A 21,356-nucleotide genomic window follows, 5' to 3' on the forward strand; every position below is an offset into this window, starting at 1 on the left:
TGGAGTCCTGTAGCTCAGTGGTTAGAGCACTCGCTTTGCAAGTGAGAGACCTGAGTTCAATTCCAGGCAGAGGGCGAAACCTTGGGCAAGTTTCCTTACTCCACACAGAGCCTAATAATAATCCCTCCAAAACCCAAAACAATAATAAATTGGTCATTTTCAATCTACGACTGTTTGTGGGACATTGTTGTGCGCAATTGGCTGCCGCGTTCGCCCACAAATATACAGTCAATTCACTTTACAGTGTGTTCTGTGAAGCGCTTTGGGACGTCCTCCTGACGTGAAAAGCGCTATATCAAATGCAAGGATTATTATTATTATATAGATATCAGTACGGTAAAACAGTTACTTATTATTAATATAGGTGGTGTTACAACCCTGTGGACACAAATTCTTAAATGGTGGGAGTGCAACTGTAAGACAAATGCTCAAAATTTAAAGTGTAAATGCGATATGGCATCCTAATATTATCCGATTTTAAAATGAGTTATACTGTTCGTATGTAGTGCCATCAATGGGAGAAGTGCTGAGTGAAAACCAAGTACTTCCTCAGTGGTTAGCGCACTCGCCTCAAAGCGAGAGGACCTAGATTTGATTCCTGGGCAGGGCAAAACGCTGGGCACGTTTCCTTATTCGACACACCTTTGTTTATCTAGCAGTAAGTAGGGACCCAGTTAGGCAAATTTTGGCGGATTGCTTTTCAAGCAATAATAATCCCTTCAAAAAAAAAAACGTGGTCACTCAATACTGATGTGGTATGGCATTGAAAGCAGCTTCAATCTGGTGATCTGAAGTGTGCTTCTCATTTCTTCCACCTCCCCCCTCCCCCCCCCACACTTGAGGCAGGTGTCATGGCAGATAACGATGAGTTTTACATTGCATAGTTTGAGCTACAGCAGTTTTGTTGTGAAAGTACCATACTCTATAATCTGAAGTTTGAGAGTTTTTAGATTAGTTGTTCAGACCCCAAAATTAGATTAGATATTTTGATGTCATGCAATGTTGATAATGCAAAGTAACTAAGATCATTGAGTGGGAGGCAGTTACTGTTTTCAAATTTGAATCAATAATAGGTGTTGAAACTGATGGCCACAGTGCCCTGTGCAACTGATCCGTAGAAGGATTTGTTATATGATCACTGCACATGTTGACCACGAAATTCACTGACGTGTATTTTCAGCTTCTGATTAATTTTTCATGTGGGTGCTTAATATAAAGTGGAATTTGTGATAATTAAATATTCATCCGTTGTGCTTTTATTTTGCCTAAACTGAAGGATGAAGATTTAAGCTTTCTGTGGTTATAGAGTATTTGATGCTGGTAGCAAATTAGATTTTTGTTTAGGGGAATGTTTTTATTTTGTATAATTATGTCATTCTAGTAAGCAAAGATATAGTGGCTGAAGGCTCGGTCGCCAATGGTTGGATGATGTCCTAAAAACATTATTTACTCATGGCTTGCCGAAATATAACTGATACAGCACCTGGCATTTGATATATTCTCTCCAGGTCTATTTTATATTTTGCTACTTGTAAAGAAAAATTGACCATCCACTAGTTAATGGTGAATGCATGTATTCAATGAAAAAATCAATGAAATTAGTTTTTGCTAGAACCAAATATACTGACTGCATCAATATTGGATGTACATGCCTTTATTGCCTGGTTTGAGCAAAACACATATTCTTGTAAATTAATACTTTGGTTCTTCAAAGCCACTATATAATTAGTATCAAGCATTCAATGAAATATCTGCCATTTGAATTCTCTTTTTATCCTGCACAAAACTTTTTTTTCTGGTCAACTGGGCCTCCCTATCCTTTGGGGGTGCTCAAGACTCCTGGAGTCTAACCAGCTAACATCACATAACTTGCCATTGAAAGCAATATCTGGCAAGCTTTTCCACTGCTTGTCCACCCATTGGTGCTTTGGTTTACAGGATTAGCGGGAGCTGAGTGTGAAGAATCCCTGCTCCCAGTGACTTGTCTGCCCTTCCAACTTTCACCAATGAGCCAAGGTGTCGTCAGCAGTACCGTGGAGTACTGTGGACCTGCCTGGTACAGAAACCAGACTAGCGAGAATCCACCACAGAGGGATGACTTGATTCTGACATTCCGTTGGCGAACATATCACCTTGGAGTCAGTTCAGCTCCAAGGAGATCACCTTTGGAGGATAATAGTTTAGAAACTCCTTGCTTAATCAATATTTATCCCAATAGCGTGGCTCTTATACAATCAAAAGTTGCTCTCTATGGTATATATGGTAAATTGCATTGCCAAAAGCTGTGATCCATGTCTTGAAAATGGTTTATGCAGGACTTGTTTTCTGATGATTGAATTGTCTTCATCCAGTGGAATCCCATTTGCACTGATTGAATTTGAATTAGTCTAATTAAACACTAAAATCTCTGAAGTACTATTACCTACAAAACAGAATGTAGGCAATGAGCACCACTTGGATGCTGTTTAGCTTTATTTTAAGAACTGATAAATCATTTTTAGGTTTGTACAACTTTTTATATGAGATCTGATTGTAATATGAATGATTTTCTATCATAGAATATGAATTTAGTTTATTAATAATAAAAAATCCTTTGCTTAGTGTAGTGCCTTTCACTTTGGGAGGACATCACAAAGCGCTTCACAGGNTTTTTTTTTAATGNTTTTTTCTCAGTGTTTTTCCGAGCCTTTTTTTTGCGTTGGAGTCTACATCCACTCCCTTCTGGTTTTGAGGACCTAAGTTGGGAGGATTTGCTGCTTTCCACCTATTCCAGAATTATTATTGCATTTGTTTTTGTGGCGGGTAACAGACCTTAAATTATGCTAGGGTTCTTTTCAGATACTTGAGTACAAATCAAACCTTGGAATATATGTTTAAATATCATTAGATAAATCTTGAAGAAAATTTCTATGTTTTCCCCTGACTAAATAAGATTGCAAATTTTGCCATAAAATAATTGGGTGGTTTAATTTTTCTCTTTGAACTAATTTTACTTCTGGTAAAGTGATTTTTGTTTCTATCTATGCCTGCTTAAAACCCCTTTGGAGATTTTAACCAGGCATAGATAGAAACAAAAATTGAAGGGAACAAAATAACATTGTTGTCCTTAATGCTCTTGTATAGTGGACAGGAAAAGGATGGAGGATAGAGCAATCATGGTTGCTGCTGTGGATTGCCACGGTGAGTGCGACAGAGGATCATAGGCTGTGGGTCGGTCGAGCAGGGATAGGAGGCGGTGAGAGAGAAGAATCGAGTGGGAGTAGTGGAGTCGGTGGTGGCAGCCAAAATGGGCACTCTGAGACTAAGAGCGGACAGGGTGGGGGACAGCGTGGCATGGTCATCCTGCTGGTGTGGATCATGGGGAAGGAGTGTGATAGTCAGCAGACTTATTGTGGTTTTTAAGCGTAGACTTTTATTTCCAAGATACGGTTGATAATTTGGTAAACAGAAAATAAACACTAGAGGTTTTCTATCTTCGCAAAATATATTGGGTAACAACTCCAGTTCCATTTTAATAGAATGAATAAACTGCTTTGTTTTTATCTGGAATTTCAGAGTTGTCTTCAAAAGGACTTGTATGAAACAGTTATTTTTCAAAGGGAGTGGTTTATCTTTTGGAGTGGCTCATTTTATTGTATTGGTGTTTCTTGACTCACTTTAAACATACCTCTTTGAATACTTCAATGGTTGCCTCCCGCTTCTTTCCCCTGTTCAGCAACCGACCTAGTCATTGTGAAAGTTGCTTTAACATTCAAGTGGCACTTAAGTAAACCACTCTCGCATCCACTTTCTCTATTCTGCCATTTTGGCCAGCTGCGCTGCCCCTCCTCCAACCGACAACAACAAAATTACATTTATATAGCGCTTTTCACGTTGTGAGGACGTCTGAAGACGCTGGACAGACAGAGTTACAGACCCGAGCTGAAGATTGGGGTGGGGGACGGCTGGGAGATTGAAAGCACAGTCGAAGAGGAGGGTCTTGAGGCGGGTCTTGAAACTTACGAGGGAGGGCCTGAGACGGATGGACTGTGGGATGGAATTCCAGAGGGTGGGTCAGAATGGTGGAAGGCCTGCCCGCCGATAGAGGCGCCGATTGTTGTATAAAAGAAGGAAAAGAATTGCATTCTCTTCAGCCTCCTCCTGGTTTGCCAAACTACCTGCTATGTGGACCTCTTCTGATACTTCTGAATATGCAGTAGAAATAAATAAAGAATCTGAATCGAGCAGTTATCCTTCGGGCACACACGCGAGATAAACAGTTTGATGTGTTTTGTAAGGCAATAATGATGATGATCAAGATTGTCTCAACCATGAATTATGCTGTCTTTTAAAATTCTCCCAAAACTGTGGTTAAGATACAAAATAAAGTCCTTGTATTCTGAGGAATAATTTGTGTTGTGTCTTCGCTGATAAACATCATGCTAAACACAAGGCAGTAGCAGCAGACTCCCTTGATTAGGTCACGTAGACTTTAGCAATATTGGGTTCATTTCACTATATATTGTAGGAAATTATTGCTTCAAAATTGCTTGAGGTGAGTAAAAATAATGAAGCTAATTGACAAGCTGGTAGAAGGATCCAAAACGAATGGACATCATTTAATGTTCGCCTAAACAGGCAGATGGGATCTCAGTTCAACATCTCTTCCAAAAGCTGGTACCTCCAATAATGCAGCACAACCCAAGCACCGCATTGGAGCGTCAACCCAAATTAAACCAATCAGAATTGAGATCAGCAAATATTTTTACACACAAGATCATGAGAAAGACAGATTTCGTACATTGATAGCAAGGGAGTGAGGCCCAGAGAATGAGGGCTTATTGCCTGAAGGTCTTGCTGATGATGAAGACATGTAGCAGGCAAGTATTTGCCAAATGCACTGGGCAGACGGACGGGTGATGGTGGAAAAGATTACAGAAATAGGGCCGTGTAAGGGTGTGCAAGGATTTGTAGGTGGGAGTGTGGATACGATATGTACTGCCCTAGATGGCTGTATATTCTGAATTGATAGGGATAGATGCACTTGGGAAAGATATTAAGATTTGAGAAGAAAATGGGTTTAAAAGATCTGGCATGATTTGATAAATTGGTAAAACAGCCATGGCTGCCTGATTGGCTTGTCCTGTTCCACGAAATTGCATATTTGTGTTTATGTAGCGCTTTGGGACGTCCTCTTGACGTGAAATGTGCTCTATAAATGTAATTTTGTTGATGTTGTATATTTACGTGCATTGAAAATTGTGTTTGATTTCAGTGACAGGTAATGAGTATGAACCCCAGTTTAGTAACATGTCTATTTCTGTTTGAGGATTTGATCATGAGACCTTGAGCCCTAGCTTTTGACCTTGCTTTTGGCCCCCAGCTCCCCTCCCACCCACCTAGCTCAGGCTCCAAGTCAGCTGAGTAATGCACTTTGAGACATCCTCAGGATGTGAAAGATGCTTGTTGCAATATTAGTGAAATAGTGAAAATTTCAAATTGCCATTTAGATAAAAAGACTTCTCATTTTTGAATAATGATTAAATTCTAACAAAATGGTGAATAGGCCTATTCCTCTTTATATGTTTTGATGCAGGGCAACCGATTTGCAACTCAGTGCTTCAGATAAAAAAATAGACTCCATATTAAAACTGGTCCACAGAAAAATGTCTGGCTCTTTCAGGTTGTCAGGCCACTACTGACATCTCTCTTTCTGGCTGGAAATCAGAAGTGTACTACTGGTCCACAGGAGACTCGGATGATTAGCTAACTCGCACTCTCCTATGTAAAATATATGCATCATTATCATTGGTGAGAACTCTATTAAGCAATCCTGCTGTGAGAAATCCAGCATATGATTAATTAGCAAGTTGAGAACAAAAATGATGCGATTGAATAGAGAAGTTGTGTTCTAAAGCCTGGCAGTCAACGTAAGAATAATAGCAAAGGCTTCTTAATATCTTAGAGAATTGTCAGAGAAAAGATGGAACTTCTTAGAGCTTTTGGGGGAGAGGGGAGGGCCAAGTAGAAAAATCAACAGGGTACGTTTCCCAGAATATTGAAGGAGATCATGGAGAAGGTAGTGGATGAATTGGCCACAGTCTTTAGAAGCTATCAATCTTTATTTGTGTATGAAAATAAATTTGGTCTTGTAGTTGTTAGTGGAAACTTGTGACTGTTAAACATAAAGTGACTGACTTTTTTTGAAAATATATCTGAATGACTGATTTTTGGTTTCACTTTGATGTGCTTTATGAAGGCTTTTTACAAGCTTTCCTCTGTTCTGTAACTGTATTAAATGAGTGTCCAAAAATAATTATATACCCATGATTGAATCTTGTCAGCTAAGGCTTTGTGTAATTAATTTGTGTCGTGGTTCTTTTCAAATATATTTGCATTTAGTGTTACAGTACTGTTACTTCTTTCATGGTATTTCAATATTTGCATTTTGGGAATATGGATCAAACTTGGTTCTGATTACACAAAAGTATAATTCTGAATTGGTGAATTTACCCAAGTACTGACCTGTCGCATTATTCATCCCCATCTCACCCCCAATGCTGCAGAAACCTTCCTTCCTAATGCCAGACTCGACATGTCAAATGCTTACTTTTCCAGTCTCCCATCTCCACCATCTGATTTTTGCAAACCTTGTTTCGATCCTCTTTTTTCCTAAGTGGAAAATAAACCTGGATTTTCATATTCTGTTGCTTTATCACAAGACATTCTGGTGGTAGCTCTCCCCTCCCACTTTTATGTTGTCATCAAGATTTCAGTAGCATAACTGAAGGGAGATCAATGACCAAGGCAAAAATGTCTTTAGGCAAATGCCTCAAGTTTCCGAATTGAGTTCTGCTCTGAGTTGACTTGAATGAGCTAGTGTTCATCTTGCATTATATGGACATCAAAGTTGTTTCTGAATAAAGTTGATTAGTACTGGAACAATTTGGTAAATAGTACACTGTCAAGTGGCTATTATAGTACACAACTGCTAGATTCCAGGGACAAGTATAAACCTTATTTCCCTGGGTAGTCTGGGAGGAGAGCTGAAGAAGTGCAGGGAATTTTTCCAATGTCTTTGTTAACAATCTCTCATTTAAAATTCAACCCCCAAAATTAATTATTAATTTTATTGTTTTTGAGTAATGCATTGGCTGCCATGTTGCTCACAGACAGGTTTTAATATAGGTCTCTGGATCAGATGTAAATATTAATAATAGTATTTGCAACAGTAGCTTAAATTTATTTAATATAGTGAGTTTATATTTAATATTGTAGAATGTAGAATTTTCAGAATGGGTAGAGGCTTGTCTGCCCATTGTACCGCGTTTTTTTTTGTCCTAGAATTAGTTTTCTGATGGGCCTCTTTTTGATATTTAAAGGTTTTTAATGCATAGTGATATACATACTTAATGACTAAATTAGTATCTTTTCCCCTCTTTTCACAGATGTTCCAAATACTGAGCAACATGACCTTTTCTGCCAGAAGCTCCAGCAGTGCTGTGTGATATTTGATTTCATGGATTCTGTTTCAGACCTAAAGAGCAAAGAGGTCAAAAGAGCCACTCTTAACGAATTGGTGGATTTCCTCACCACAAATCGAGGTGTGCTGCTTGAGCAGGCGTATCCTGAAATAGTAAAAATGGTACGTGATATGCATGATAGATTTTTCTTCATCTGTTTATTTTTGTACCCTCTTATTGCATAACTGTTACTAGCTCCTCAGTGTAGATTGAACAGTTCCTATGTTGAAATGGGGCTTGTTCATAAGGTACAAGGCAGCAAGAATACTTTAATTAGCATAATGTCCTCTATTGCAGAAAGAGTTAAAGTTAATTAAAATTATGCTAATGTAGAAATCATGCCTTCATGCTCTCTGTCTTCTGAATATGAGAGTTTTGTATACAGGATTGATACTTTACAGCAATATTTGTGTAACTTAAATCTAGTGATAGTTCTCGCAAAGTACCACCATATACTTTATGAATTGGTACGATGCTATAAGTCATCGGTTGGGCCAATAGAAAAGTGCAGAAATATTTGCAAAAAATTATGGAGCTCTTTACAAATTTTGGGGGCATTGCAGAGAAAATGTTTACATTTTACATTAATTGGTGCCACTGAGAGACATTTTGTGCTAGCCTACATCCGTGTGCTCAACATGTTTCTGCAAAAATGCTTCATGCTCAAGAATAAGCTCCTTCAAGTATGTATTACAAAGCAGTGATGGTGTTGGAATAGTCCTTCCCGGTTTTGTGTAGTTTTTTGAAAGGCAGGAGCTTTTTCAAGCAGTATATCTGCTCTAGTCAAACACCACACAAAGTCCAACATGAATGATTTCCTCTCCGTAGATGATTCAGTGGCTTTAGAGAAGCAAGTTGTCAAAGCAAGTTGTCTCTGAGGTCCAGATCCACCTAGAAAGGAAAAATAAAAATTGATCTTCAAAATGCATTTGTCATTAGAAATGCTTTGTCTATTTGTTTTTGTTGCTGTGGTTGTTTTATGTGCCCTTAAAATTCAATCAAAAAGGAACGAGATTAGCTATTGTAATCGTACAAATTAAGATTTTCTTTCAAAATTAAAGTGAAAGCAAATAATGATACATTTTTATTTAATATTATTACACATATATATCAAAAGTATTTTACCTTCCTTTTTTCTTTATTGCCGCTGCCTTGCGTTCACATTGTTTTCTAGATTTCATGTGCTCATCAATGGTGTTCTTGCGAACACGGTCAATTGTGTGACAGCAAACGCAACAAAACAACTGCCCCCCCCCCTTCATAAAGGTCATCTGGATAGAGTACAATTCTATCTGAGGGACAGATGGAAAGTGAGATGTGCTGCCCCTTGGCTTCCTCAAAGGATTTACAAAAACGTTTGGCCATTTTTATATTCTACAACCTTAAAAAGTGAAACAATCCTGATTAAAACTATAGGTATACATTTTCTGAAAATGTAGTTATGTTTAAAATACTAAATATTTTAATTTGCATAGCACAGCACTTACCGAGAATTTGTCGCAGAAGTGTGACGCAGCTGCTTTTCCTCTCGAGGTTTGTTCACCAGCGGCGTCGATTTTCCACACGTGCTGTTTCCGCGATCCCCAAATCCATTGCTCCGCGCATGTGCGATCAGAGCCGCTCCGGCCATAGTAGCGGCATCGAGCAAACAGTGTCAGAGGCCTGGGGTCTAGCGCGCTGTGTGCACCGGTTAGTACCCAAGGGGCTGTTTGTAGCGGATGAGGGCCATTCTAGTGGAAAAGGTGCACCCGCTCTTCTATTGGCCCAGGTCATCGGTCTGTAATGTATGCAGTTACCCTGTTATAGTGCTTGTAGCATTAGGCTACTGTGGACCAGCGATAACGAGAAGCGCAGTATATTAGGCTTCCAGCGTTAATACTTGGCTTCCCATGTTGTGAATTCTTGCATTGCGTACTATGCACCCGAAATGCTGTTAGTGTAGCTTCCTGCAAGTTGTGTATGCTAAATATAACCAGGTTACTGATATTGGACCAAAATGATCATGTAATCACAAGGTTTGTCTGTATACTTTGCTTCTGTGTAAGGCAGTGTTTTTTTTGAGCCTCCAGAAGTAGCAATGTGAACATTTCAAAGATAGACGATGTTTCTTGCCACAGGGTTGCCAGATACGTTTTCAGCTGCTCATGCAAGCCATTGATGTAGTAATTTTATTGGCTTTCGGATTCCTTTCCCAAACATTAGCAGTCTATGAACTAAAAGTGAATGTTTTGAATTTTGCGCAACTATATTCAGCAATTGCTTGTGTGTTACATATTCTGCCACCAGTTTACATTCCAAAACATTTATGTACTTGAAGGGATTCTATGATACATATACACATAAATATATACATATATATATGTATGTGAGATATCTGGAATTGAAGTCTAGTACTAGGAACGGGGTTCCCTGTAAATTGTTGACTGACTTATCAGCATCAGCGATCAAGAACTGTTGTATTTTTTGAGTGGTTCTTTTGGTTTGTAACTCAGAAAAATGTGACCTATTACCAAAATAAACAACATTGTAAAGTTACGGTTCTGCCAAGCTGAAGTTTGAACTGATACTTTAAGGCATTTTATCTACTTTTCTGGTAGTATTACTGACTCACTTCTATCTCCCCAAAACCTGGGAGGATGTAGAATGCCATTCTTCACATAATTTGGAATATATCTTGTTTGATTATGTTGGTAACTATATGACGAAGGCTTACTGACTGAGCAATAACTAGTCTAGCCAGTGTTTTACTTCAGTGAAAATGAATAATTGTTGAATCCTATTTTAACAGTGTTTGGGTTAATATTGCATCTCTCAAAATTCCAAATTGTTCATTACTGTGTGGAAGTAATGCTTTTAAAATGACCAACGTCCAACAGTCATCACTTATGTGTGATACCACATCATTTTCTTTTCCATTTCTTTTCTATTGAACGTTGCTGAAATATTGCTGAAGTATTGCTGAAACACAGAACCCTGTGATACTTATTCCCTCATCAGCGTCATTGTTTATGTAATGGCTTCCGTCTCTACTGATGATAAAGACAATAGTACAATCTTAAATAGAAAAACACATGTCTACAAAAATGCACCATGCAAATCATTGGACCATTCTGAATTTATAACCTCAAAAGGAAAAATCTGTCTGTCCTTTCACATCACCTTTTTTATTGATGTCACTGATGCTAGGATGCAGGGAATCTTGTGGCTGGTTATTCATAAATCAATGTCTAACTTTCTAAAAATGAACATTTTATTTGGGGAAAAAGGCAAGTGAACCTGACCTGTAAATGCATGAGAACTGGATTTTCCTAAAAATGTTTGGATTCCTTCAGCAACAACATTTAGTAAATAAGCAGAGTATTTTTTTTAAAATAGGCTTTGAATGTTTTTCAAGGGACTGCTATCAGTGAGAGGTTCTTTTTAGACAAAGTTGTGTGCCTCCTGATAAGTTCTGGATCTACTGCTTTCACTGTTGATGTTTCAGTGTTCATGTTTCTTACAGGCAGGCTTCTTTCAGTGTCTCTTTACAGGCAGGTAGTTCATGGTCTCCTCAGGAGGAATGTCACAAGCTCTTCAGTCAGTTAAATGTTGACCTGCAGTGGACAAAGAATCCCCTGGTAATTGCAGGGGGTGATGATAGCTGTTTTGAAGGGAATAGTCATTGCTGGAAAAGAGGGTTGCCTGCCAGCATAGAGCAACGGAGAGACAGTTGATTGGTGAGCCTGGGAGGGATTAAAGGAGCAGGAGGTCGATTTCATGTGGGTGATGAGGGTAAAGAGGATCAAAGAAACATGGAGGCAAATAATAATAATAATCTTGCATTTGATACAGCGCTTTTCGCGTCGGGAGGACGTCCCAAAGCGCTTCACAGAATCCACTGTAAAGTGAATTGACTGTATATTTGTGGGCGAACGCGGCAGCCAATTGCGCACAGCAATGTCCCACAAACAGTCGTAGATTGAAAATGACCAATTTATTATTGTTTTTGGTTTTGGAGGGATTATTATTAGGCTCTGTGTGGAGTAAGGAAACTTGCCCAAGGTTTCGCTCTGCCTGGAATTGAACTCAGGCCTCTCTCTTGCAAAGCGAGTGCTCTAACCACTGAGCTACAGGACTCTAATGTGTGCAGGGTAGGGGTGGAGGAGGAAGATGTGGCCAGTAATACTAATAACAGTTTACTGCATGTTGTGTGTAAAATTATACTAATGCAGTCTCCCAAGACCATTTTATTTTATGTAATGCAATTTAGGAGCACTCCTCAGATGCTTTATGCTGTCTTTACCCTTTACTTTAGTCCTTGAATCTTTGTGCACTCAATACCTGAACGCAAGCTAGGTATTTATTTATAAATGCTTTTCCATGGCTTTGGGGATGGTTTAGATTTGTTTTGACTAATGTTTTTGCAAACTTTTATGCTGACTTATCTTTGCTGATTTTTTGTTTCCAGTTTTTGCTGAGGTGCAACCTGAAACCAATAGACATTTCCACGTGAAATGTGCTGATTTATGTGGGGATGGATTGAGAGGCAGCATTTCTGCATACCTTCCACTCTCAGTGTTGATTTCGGCTTGGTTGTTTTCTGTGAGAAATATCTTTCCAGACTGTCTTTGTCAGGTCTCATCTGACAGCTGTGCAAAGAACCGATGAAACTCTCTACATGTGGTTGCCAGTTTTTGTACCAGCAGCAACATAAAGCAACAGATGTATGCGGTTTAACTGCTTCACTGCAAAGTATTTTCTTGGGGTGAGGAAAGAAATTGAGGGTGCGTTTTTTTTTTGCAATCTATTATGACAAAATCTTGCAACATTTCTACTTTTTAAAAAGTGCGTAGGGTTTTTGAACCGGTAGGGCAACAGCTTACACCATTCAAGAGGGTGACTCTTCAAAAAAAAAGTAAGGTTTTTCTTGTGTTTAAAATAATTACACTTCAGAATATTTAAGGAGTAACAATGTATTTTTCTGGTTTTGAAGTTTTCTTTAGATTGGCACCTCACATTCCCATTACAGGTCTTGTATACAGGATAAATAAATCTTCTGATCTTTGGTATAACCGATAAATCCCGATTGAACACCTCCTGATGCAAAAAAAAAATTAAATCTGTGTTTATCCAATCAACACCAGAAATACGTGTTTCTCCGAGGTGAGGTTTTCTCTCTCGCTCACTCTCAGCGGTGACCTGCTGGGCCAACTGCTCATGCTTCACTTCCCCCTCTCCCCCCTCCTCTGTCCGCAGGCGCATCTGGTGAAGCGTTTGAGCCGAGACATTGCATATGTGTGAGGGCGCCTCGCTCCCCTCCATGTGAGCAGGTGCATCTTCTCAGTACAGCAACGACAGTCCTAAAAAATTGCTAAAAGCAAAGCCCAAAAAATGAAATTGTGGAGTAGCGTATTGGTTAGAGCACTCACCTCGCAAGTGAGAAGACCTGGATTCGATTCCCAGGCAGGGCGAAATGTTTACCTCTACACACACCTCTGTTTACTTAAGCAGTAAAATAGGAGTCCGTTTGTTGATCGATTGGTAATCGCTTTTCCGGGCATAATAATTGCTTAAAAATGTATATTATAATAATTTGGTCACACAGTTCACTACTTGTGGGATACTGCTGTGCGTAATTGGCTGCCACATTTTGCCCACAAAATATACAGTCAATTAATTTTTCAGTATATTCTGTGAAGCGCTTTGAAATGTCTCAGACTTAATAAGGCGCTATATCAAATGCAGGGATTATTATTATTACTAATGAAAAAACTGAAAATCCGAAGCTTCAAGTATAAATGTTTCTGCACAACATTCCATAAACGCAGACCAAGGTGCTTGAAATTTAGTAGCCCAGTAATACTGCTTCCCTTAGAAAGTGATGGAGTTTAATCTGTACTATATATGAATGTTGGTAAACAATGATACTTCATGGGTGAAGACTAATTCAGAACATGTTAAAACATAAAAGACTTGTTTCTAGGAAGAATGTTTTCTGATTGATCGATATAGTAGTTCTGAAGTTTAGGAACTTCAATTGTAAAGTTCTTGCAAGCCAGAAGGCTTATCCATTGCTGGTTTTGATAAGTTATTTTGCTAAAAATAAACTTAACTGTTGTCACGCCCATGGCCTGCCTTGAAGCAATGTGTGTATAACTGAATTTAAATTGAATTTTGTGGGTGCAGAAGTCTGTTGGGAGCTAATAAGACAATATTAAATACGCAAGGTAAAAGAAGATCTCTTAAGGATTATTAAACATTGAAAGCTGTTTAAGCTTGTTTAACTTGAACATAATTTCTGGCATGAAATAGATCTTATTTAATGCATACTGTAAGAAGATAGGCAATAGTAGTACTTGTTTGAAAATGTCTTCAAAAATTTTTAAAAAAAATCTCACCAGCAATCTACTTGATTTGCACAATCACTTTTAGTTTGCTTATTATATAATTTTTTAAGTTTAAAAAAACTGATGAAAAATTATAATATAATCATAATCCTTTTATTTGATATAGCGCCTTATCACATCTTCGAGACGTCACAAAGTGCTCCACAGAATATACTGTAAAGTGAATTGACTATATTTTGTGGGTGCAACGTGGCTGCCAATTGTGCACAGCAGTGTCCCATAAACAGTCATGGATTGAGTGACCAAATTATTATTATTTTTTGAATAGATTATTGCACCCGGAAAAACGATCCGCCAATCGACTACCAACGGGATTCCTAGCTACTGCTAGGTAAACAGGCTTGTGGAGTTTCCTTACAAAAATTGACATCCTGAAGGAGATTAAGAGGATGAACAGGAGATAGTAAACCTTTTGGAATTTTTAGGACAAAGTATTTTAGATCTGCAGTGGGGAGGAGGACAAACGGGGTCAGTCTACTGAAGGCAATTTCAGTACTGAAATTAGGTAAGGACACAACCTAATACAGATGGGTGGAAAGGTGATTGTGACCAGGATAGTGGACACACTTAAGCTACAGATAACAATCAAGTTAATATGGTGCACATTGTTACTTTACCCATAAACTGTAAATCTATAACAAAAATTGTCATTTCACTGCTGAGATTCTTTGAATAAGAGATAGTTTAAGGAGGGGTAATTTTAACTTGTATTAATTTCAGAAGTTTATACTTTTGGGGGGCATGTTTTAAACAGGCATCGAAGAGTTGGGCACAAGGCAATGCACAATTTCCAATTTAGTGTTGTTATACCTGGATGAAGAATGTGTGAAATGAGCATATATATTTAATCACAGTCGTTATATTAGAGTTAGATGTAGAAGAAACCACTTTATGTAACTTCTTGTATTGAACAATTAATGTTCATTCATTATATAAGCACCACAGAAGCTGAGGGATTTATGTTTTGTCACTATAAGTGACCTATTTTCACATAACTTTTACAATGTGTGCCTACATTTAAGATCAAAATTTTCTTTTGCATTAGTTTCAAAAATACTTGGAGATTTCAAACCGATTTAGCTTCTGAGATTTTGCATGGTATTCACATTTGCACTCTTGTGTATGATGAGAGGCTCCATCTTCAGTTTTCCACCTTTGGATTGTCTCCAGTGAAACCATTGGTTGGAAAAGATGTGCTGAAAATGTGCACTCGGAGCAACAGTCGCTTTTCAAAGATTAAGTTTTTCCGTATGGAATAACCCTGTGCACTTCACTGTTGTGTTGCACTATTTTGGCAGTTTCTTAAATCCAGGTTAAAGCGAAAACATGCCGAACTTAAGTTTAAAACTATTTACATTATGCTCAATAGGAATTCATGTTCCATTCAAATGCAATAAACCATATACAAATTACAAAGATTTGTGATAAGTAGCCTAATAATTACTGGAACATCCAGCCTTTTCCATTTTGAATTGTACTTTGGTGCTTTAAATTTATTGGCTTAAGATTCTGTATTTGTAAATTAGAAGTAGCTAACATTTTGCAATAAAGACCTACCACTTTATGGATGTTGGCAGTTTCGGAAACTGAAAAACTAATCAGTTTATTAAATCTGGTTGTGCAATCTAACAAATGAGACAACAATGAAGAATAATGAAAAATAAATGAAGAATAATGTGTATTTGATCAATGTTGCCTCTCTAGCTTATGTAAAGTTATACAAGTGTAAGCATATTGTTGCTTTAAAAATGTATGTTTGCAATATATTTTAATATTGTATATTTATAATATTATTGCTTAAAGTCCACCTTATAGTATAGTGGATTTTTTAATGAAGCAATAATAAGTTTGCGTATAATGGGGATCTTAAAAAAAGGTTAAAATCAACCATATAATCTTCCAATCTGATTTTCCAACACCAAATGAACAGAAATGTGTTTGTTACTTATATACATTCACAAATATTGAAGCAACTGTGCTTGACGTATCTATTTCCATTGGAACATTTTTTTAAAAGAATTCAGATGGATATCCTTAATTATGGTCTGATGCACTAAAGCATGTTTATATTTGAAAATTAAATGATTGCATTATATTAAGTTGACATTTGTGTAGCACTTATCTACGTTTTAAATTGTATTCTGACCTTTTTGCATAAGAAAATGTGTATAAAGAGGATCCACATTCTCCTAATATGTGTACCCAAGATTTTTATTTTTTTAATGTCAAGGTTACATTTTTGCCTTTACGAAGCTGAAAGTAAACTTCAAATAACCACTCTGTCCGTATCCAGAAAACGATATACCACTGTTCATTAATTTGTTAGGATATTTACTTGGTAGGTTAACTTGGCAAATATGCAACATTTCATAATGTGGATCTGTCATATGAGTGTTGTGCTCATTGCATTAAATTGAAAAACCTCTGGGTCAAAATATTCAAAGTATTTCAAAGTCCTCAGACCAATGAATGAATTGTAACAATTAGGATGCCCTGTACAAGTTATGGTAAAGAAAAATATTTTGATAAAATGGTTTCCTACCTCCTTGTGATGTTTTGTAATTCATAGCAGACTTGTCAAGATCAACACTGCATTTTGAAAGACTTATAAAACGAAGTGTTAATCAGGCTTTTCTCTCTCATCAATTTCTTGCTGTTCCAACTTTGATACCAATTAGCAGCTGGCTTGTATCTTTCACTGAGAGCTATCCCACTGTCGGTCACTTGTTTCTGCACTCTCTGAGTCTGCTTTCCCACTGATTGTTTGTTGGCCAGGGTTTCCTGCCCCCCTCGAGCACCATGTGCTGCTCCTCGCCTGCTGCTTTCTCTTGTTGCACTCGGGTTACTTGTCGAATAACCTCCCCATTTCTTAGGACCTACCATTATTGGAAGTAGAGCTCTTGTGATGACTAATTGCCTCAGGAGGGGAGGAAGAGAGGAGAAGCTGAGTCTACCTGCCTACGTTAGCAATCTCTTTCGATGAAAGAGAATTGGTTTTTGACATTTCTGCTATATAAGGAGAGGCAGTGAACTCAGAACTGTTGAACTGCCATGAATCAGGCTCTGCTGTCGAGGCACTGTTATATTCCTAGCACTTAACAGTAACATTGCAGTCAAGCTGTAGCAATCATTTTCTCATTTCTGGCATTATTTAATCCCTAGTACTACCTTACTATAATGCCAGTGGTTAGTTTGCCAAGCTCGACACTACTGATGCACTTTATTTCCTCTTATCGCAGTTTTGAATGCAGACCCACACCTAGGTCCAACAACACAATGAACCTGGTACTGAGGATATCTTTTGTCCTTTACATAGGAGCATCAAGATGGCAGTAGGCCATTCAGCCCCTCAAGCCTGTTCTGCCATTCTATTAGAATGTGGCTGATCTGTACTTCAGTTCCATTTACCTACCTTTGCATCATATCCCTTGATACCCATACCTAACACAAATATATCAACCTCAGTTTTAAAAATTTCTATTGAAAAATTTCAATTACTGTAAACTGCTTCAATTCTATGAAATAGTTCTGAAGATTTTCAACCTTGGAATGAAAATAAATGAAGAACCAGATTACTTTAAACCACTGTAAATAGTTGTATAATGTTAACTGTTTAAGTCAGTTGCAACAATATTCATATTTTGGTGCAATGGTCATCCACACAAGTTGCCATGACACTGCACTTTGCTAGAATGGCACCCTGATGGAAAAACACAGTATTAAGCTTATTAAAAGGAAAATTGTGAGGTTGTTTAAAATCAGGATGTGCAGTATTAGAGCACTACATGATGTAGAACCTGTTTAAGCACTCCAGGATTCTACTCCATGTGAAGGGTGCTGTATAAATGCAAGTTGAAGATCACGTCATTGCTTAACAAATGAGGTGCTGCACAACTAAATGTATTTTGAATCCACTTAAAATCCATGCCGCTGATCCATCTGGAAACAGAATAAAGTGCATGGTTTACTTTCCAATTTGCTTTTTATTTAAAAAAATAATATTAGACCACTCATGAAATTATGACAATTATCAATTTTCGAATTGCTTTTTTGTAAAATGTCAGTGCTTTTGTTACCAGATTACCAACAACATTTTCAGGACCCTTCCTCCCAGTGACAATCCAGACTTTGATCCAGAAGAGGATGAGCCGTCCTTGGAAGCAGCGTGGCCCCACATGCAGGTAATGGAACCTTTTTCTAAAAACAAATTCACTTAATAGTACACAGTTTGCAAATTTAAAAACCTCAACGTTTTAAAAGGTTCTTAAAGGTTCCATATCTAGTTCACATATGCTCTCCAGTCAAAGCTGCCATAATCCAAACCTAATTGAATAACCTACAATTACTTTTCAAAACATTTGGGGGCTCTTTAGCGGTTTTCACAAATAATAATAATCCTTGCACCTTGCCTTATCACGTCTTTGAGAATTTTCAAAGCGCAGTGACTGTATACTTTGTGGGTGAAACTCAGCAGCCAATTCGCACAGCAGTGTCCCACAAAAAGTCGTGGATTGAGTGACCAAATTATTTTTATTTATTTTGAAAGAATTATTTCCCTCGGAAAAGCGATCCGCCAATCAACCAACAACCAGGTTCCTGCTTCCGTCTAGGTAAACAGTGTGTGTGGAGTAAGGAAACGTGCCCAAAGTTTCGCCCTGCCTGGGATCAAACCCAGGTCCTCCTGCTTGCGAGGCAAGTGCTCTAACCACATTCCACATTAAGTTTTCGGTCACTGTCATATTGCTCCAGGACGGTGTTGAGCAGAGAGTCCTGATGTTTCTCCACAATCGGAGGTTTGCTCTTATAGACCCAGTTTTTTTTTAGGGCATCTTAAATGGAGGCCTCTGATCATATCCACAAAATGAGTGGTAAAAATAGATCTTAAAGAATCTTCATCCTCTAAACAAACTTCAACCATGGTGTTCTTGATGTGAAAAGCAGTGCTCATGAAAATGTGTGTAGTGATGGGTGCACTATACATCTATTAATTGTCTCCCAATTTAATTTTGTTCAAGCTTGTGTATGAATTTTTCCTGCGGTTTCTCGAGTGTCCGGACTTCCAGCCTAGTATTGCAAAGAGGTTCATCGATCAGAAATTTGTGCTACAGGTGAGTTCATTGTAATTTTATTTGGTAAATTTTGTGTTTATTAAGGTGAAATGTAACAGCACATTATTACAGTTTTCAGCATCAAGATCTGCTCTGTCAAGTATAGTCTGGATTAGAGCAGGATAAAATTAGCCTGAATTGACCAACCTTAGAACAAGCAGGCTTTGCTGCTGTAGTATATTAGTTTTGAATGTAATTGTTAGCGGCCCTTTATGCCATGCAAGTTGCCAAACTGAATTGTCACTGTACTATTTTATGGTATTTTGTATAATGTGAAAGCAAGCTTTTAAACATTTCTAGATGTTTGTGCTGTAAAAAAAGTGCAAATTACAGTAGCTGTTTTAATTCCTTTATTAGCAGCACAGGACAATGAATATTTTGTTGGTGAAACTGAAGAAGGGTGTGTAATTCCTGTACAGTCATCTTGTACAGGAATTGATATTTTGGAAACCACAGTAACAACTTCTATTTATATAGTACCCTTAACATAGTGACATCTCAAAACATTTTACATAGATGGTTCCAGATACTGAACAAGGAAGAGGGAGGTTGCTGTTGAGTGACTTTTGAAGATAGGTATGGAAGATGAAGGAGGAATTTCCAGTGGGTGTGATTATAATGGCTGAAGGCTGTCGCCAATGGTGGGGCATTAGCACTCAGTAGGGATGAGTTAGCAGAGTTGAGCGAGAAGAATGAAACTGGAGAAAATCACAGGGATGGGGAGGTGTAAATTTATGGTTGCATTTGTAGGTGAGAATTAGGTTCTTGAAATCAATCCGTTGGAAGGCACTGGAGCCTGGTGAGGATAGGCGTGATAGGCACATAACACTTTGTGAGGATGAGGATGCACATGTCTGAGTTTTGGATGAACTGGTGTTTGTGGATGGTAGACCTCGGAAGGCCAGGGAGGAGAGCATTTCGAAAAGTTTCGTCTGGAGTTCATGAAGGTGGAACTCAGGTTTTTGGCTGCATCTGATGTGAAATAGGGAGTGAGGCTGGCGATGTGACGAAGATGCAGAAAAGTGGACCAGATCTGAGGGGTGAAACAAGCACCAAGGTTGCTCATTGATCAGCAAGAGAGATGGGAAGGCTAAATGAGATCTTGGCATGAGCTGGGGAGGATGACTTCTGTGGTGTATCCACACTGATCTGAAGGAAGTTGATGCCCATGCAGGCCTTGGAGATCTGACAGAAAAGCGATCAGATCATCATTGGACTTGGAATCAAGAGTAGATGTAAAGAGGTAGATTTGAGTATCAGAAGTGTACATGTAGAAACTTGCCCTACGTTTGGGGAAGAAGTTACCGAGAGGGTTCATGTAGATCAGGAAAAGGAGAGGACTGAGCCCTGAGGTACACTCTAGGTGGTCATAAAGGATAGGAGGAGTAGCCGTTGGAGACAAAATGGAGGTGATTGGTCAAGTAAGATTGGATCAAGCTTGTGTGGTCCCATGGAAATATATAAATAACAGCTTAATTATATTTGAGTTTTATTTGCTATTGTCTGGTGGCATAATATAACTGGTTTGTGCTTGATAGTTGAAACGGTATGACTGTAAATTGGGCTTTATACAAAAAAAACTTTTTTGCTATGAATGTTCATGCAGAACAATGTCCCCATGGATTTTAATTACTGCAAAAGTATTTTCCTTTATTCTGTGTGTGATGAGGTGGGAAATTGAATAAGTGGTTAGTAGAAGCAGGACTTGTATTACGTAGTCTGGTTGAGAATTAGACATGTGACAGTAGAGCAGCAACGAGCTATATGCCTCAACAGACTAATTTAGGACATTGATCGACAGCAGAATTAAGGGATTATTCAAGAGAACTATTATAGGTCAAACCCCAAATCTTTAAATTTCAGCCACTGTGTTTTTTCTTAAGAGCTAGGTTCAACTCCTGGAGTATTTGGGAAGTGCAGTAAATTAACACAGATTTGTCCTGATTATGTTTAAACAGTACATTTGTGTCTATAATGTCTAAGCAGTAAAATTTTATGAATTGATAATTTTACAGTGTTTTGTAAGCCAGAATTGAATAGTGATTGCAATATTTTCAAGGCATCAAGTACAATCTTTAATCAGTCATTTGCTTCCTTTTTCCAATCCCAATTCCTCCTAGCTTTTGGAGTTGTTTGATAGTGAAGATCCACGGGAGCGGGATTTCTTGAAGACTGTTCTACACCGTATTTATGGAAAATTCCTTGGACTTCGGGCATTCATCAGGAAGCAGATCAATAACATTTTTATACGGTATTCTACGATACTTTTTTTCTATCATGAATAAGGCTTTAATATAAAAGTGAGGATATAATGGTAGACATGTGGAAATCGTTGTTCAAGCTGCATTTGAAGTATTGTC

At 38.1% G+C, this 21,356-nt stretch overlaps 1 protein-coding gene across 1 annotated transcript in view; it reads left to right on the forward strand.

Annotated features, from left to right (window-relative positions):
• Positions 1-21,356, forward strand: part of ppp2r5a (protein phosphatase 2, regulatory subunit B', alpha isoform) — a 49,844-nt gene that overhangs the window by 18,918 nt on the left and 9,570 nt on the right. Inside the window, exons 2-5 of the mRNA XM_042333018.1 lie at positions 7,428-7,624; positions 17,968-18,069; positions 18,904-18,996; positions 21,117-21,247. Coding sequence (XP_042188952.1) covers positions 7,428-7,624; positions 17,968-18,069; positions 18,904-18,996; positions 21,117-21,247 — 523 coding nt within the window. The remainder of the gene's footprint in view (positions 1-7,427; positions 7,625-17,967; positions 18,070-18,903; positions 18,997-21,116; positions 21,248-21,356) is intronic.

The sequence above is a fragment of the Callorhinchus milii genome, unplaced genomic scaffold (assembly GCF_018977255.1).
Source record: "Callorhinchus milii isolate IMCB2004 unplaced genomic scaffold, IMCB_Cmil_1.0 Scaffold3, whole genome shotgun sequence".
NCBI lineage: Eukaryota > Metazoa > Chordata > Chondrichthyes > Chimaeriformes > Callorhinchidae > Callorhinchus > Callorhinchus milii.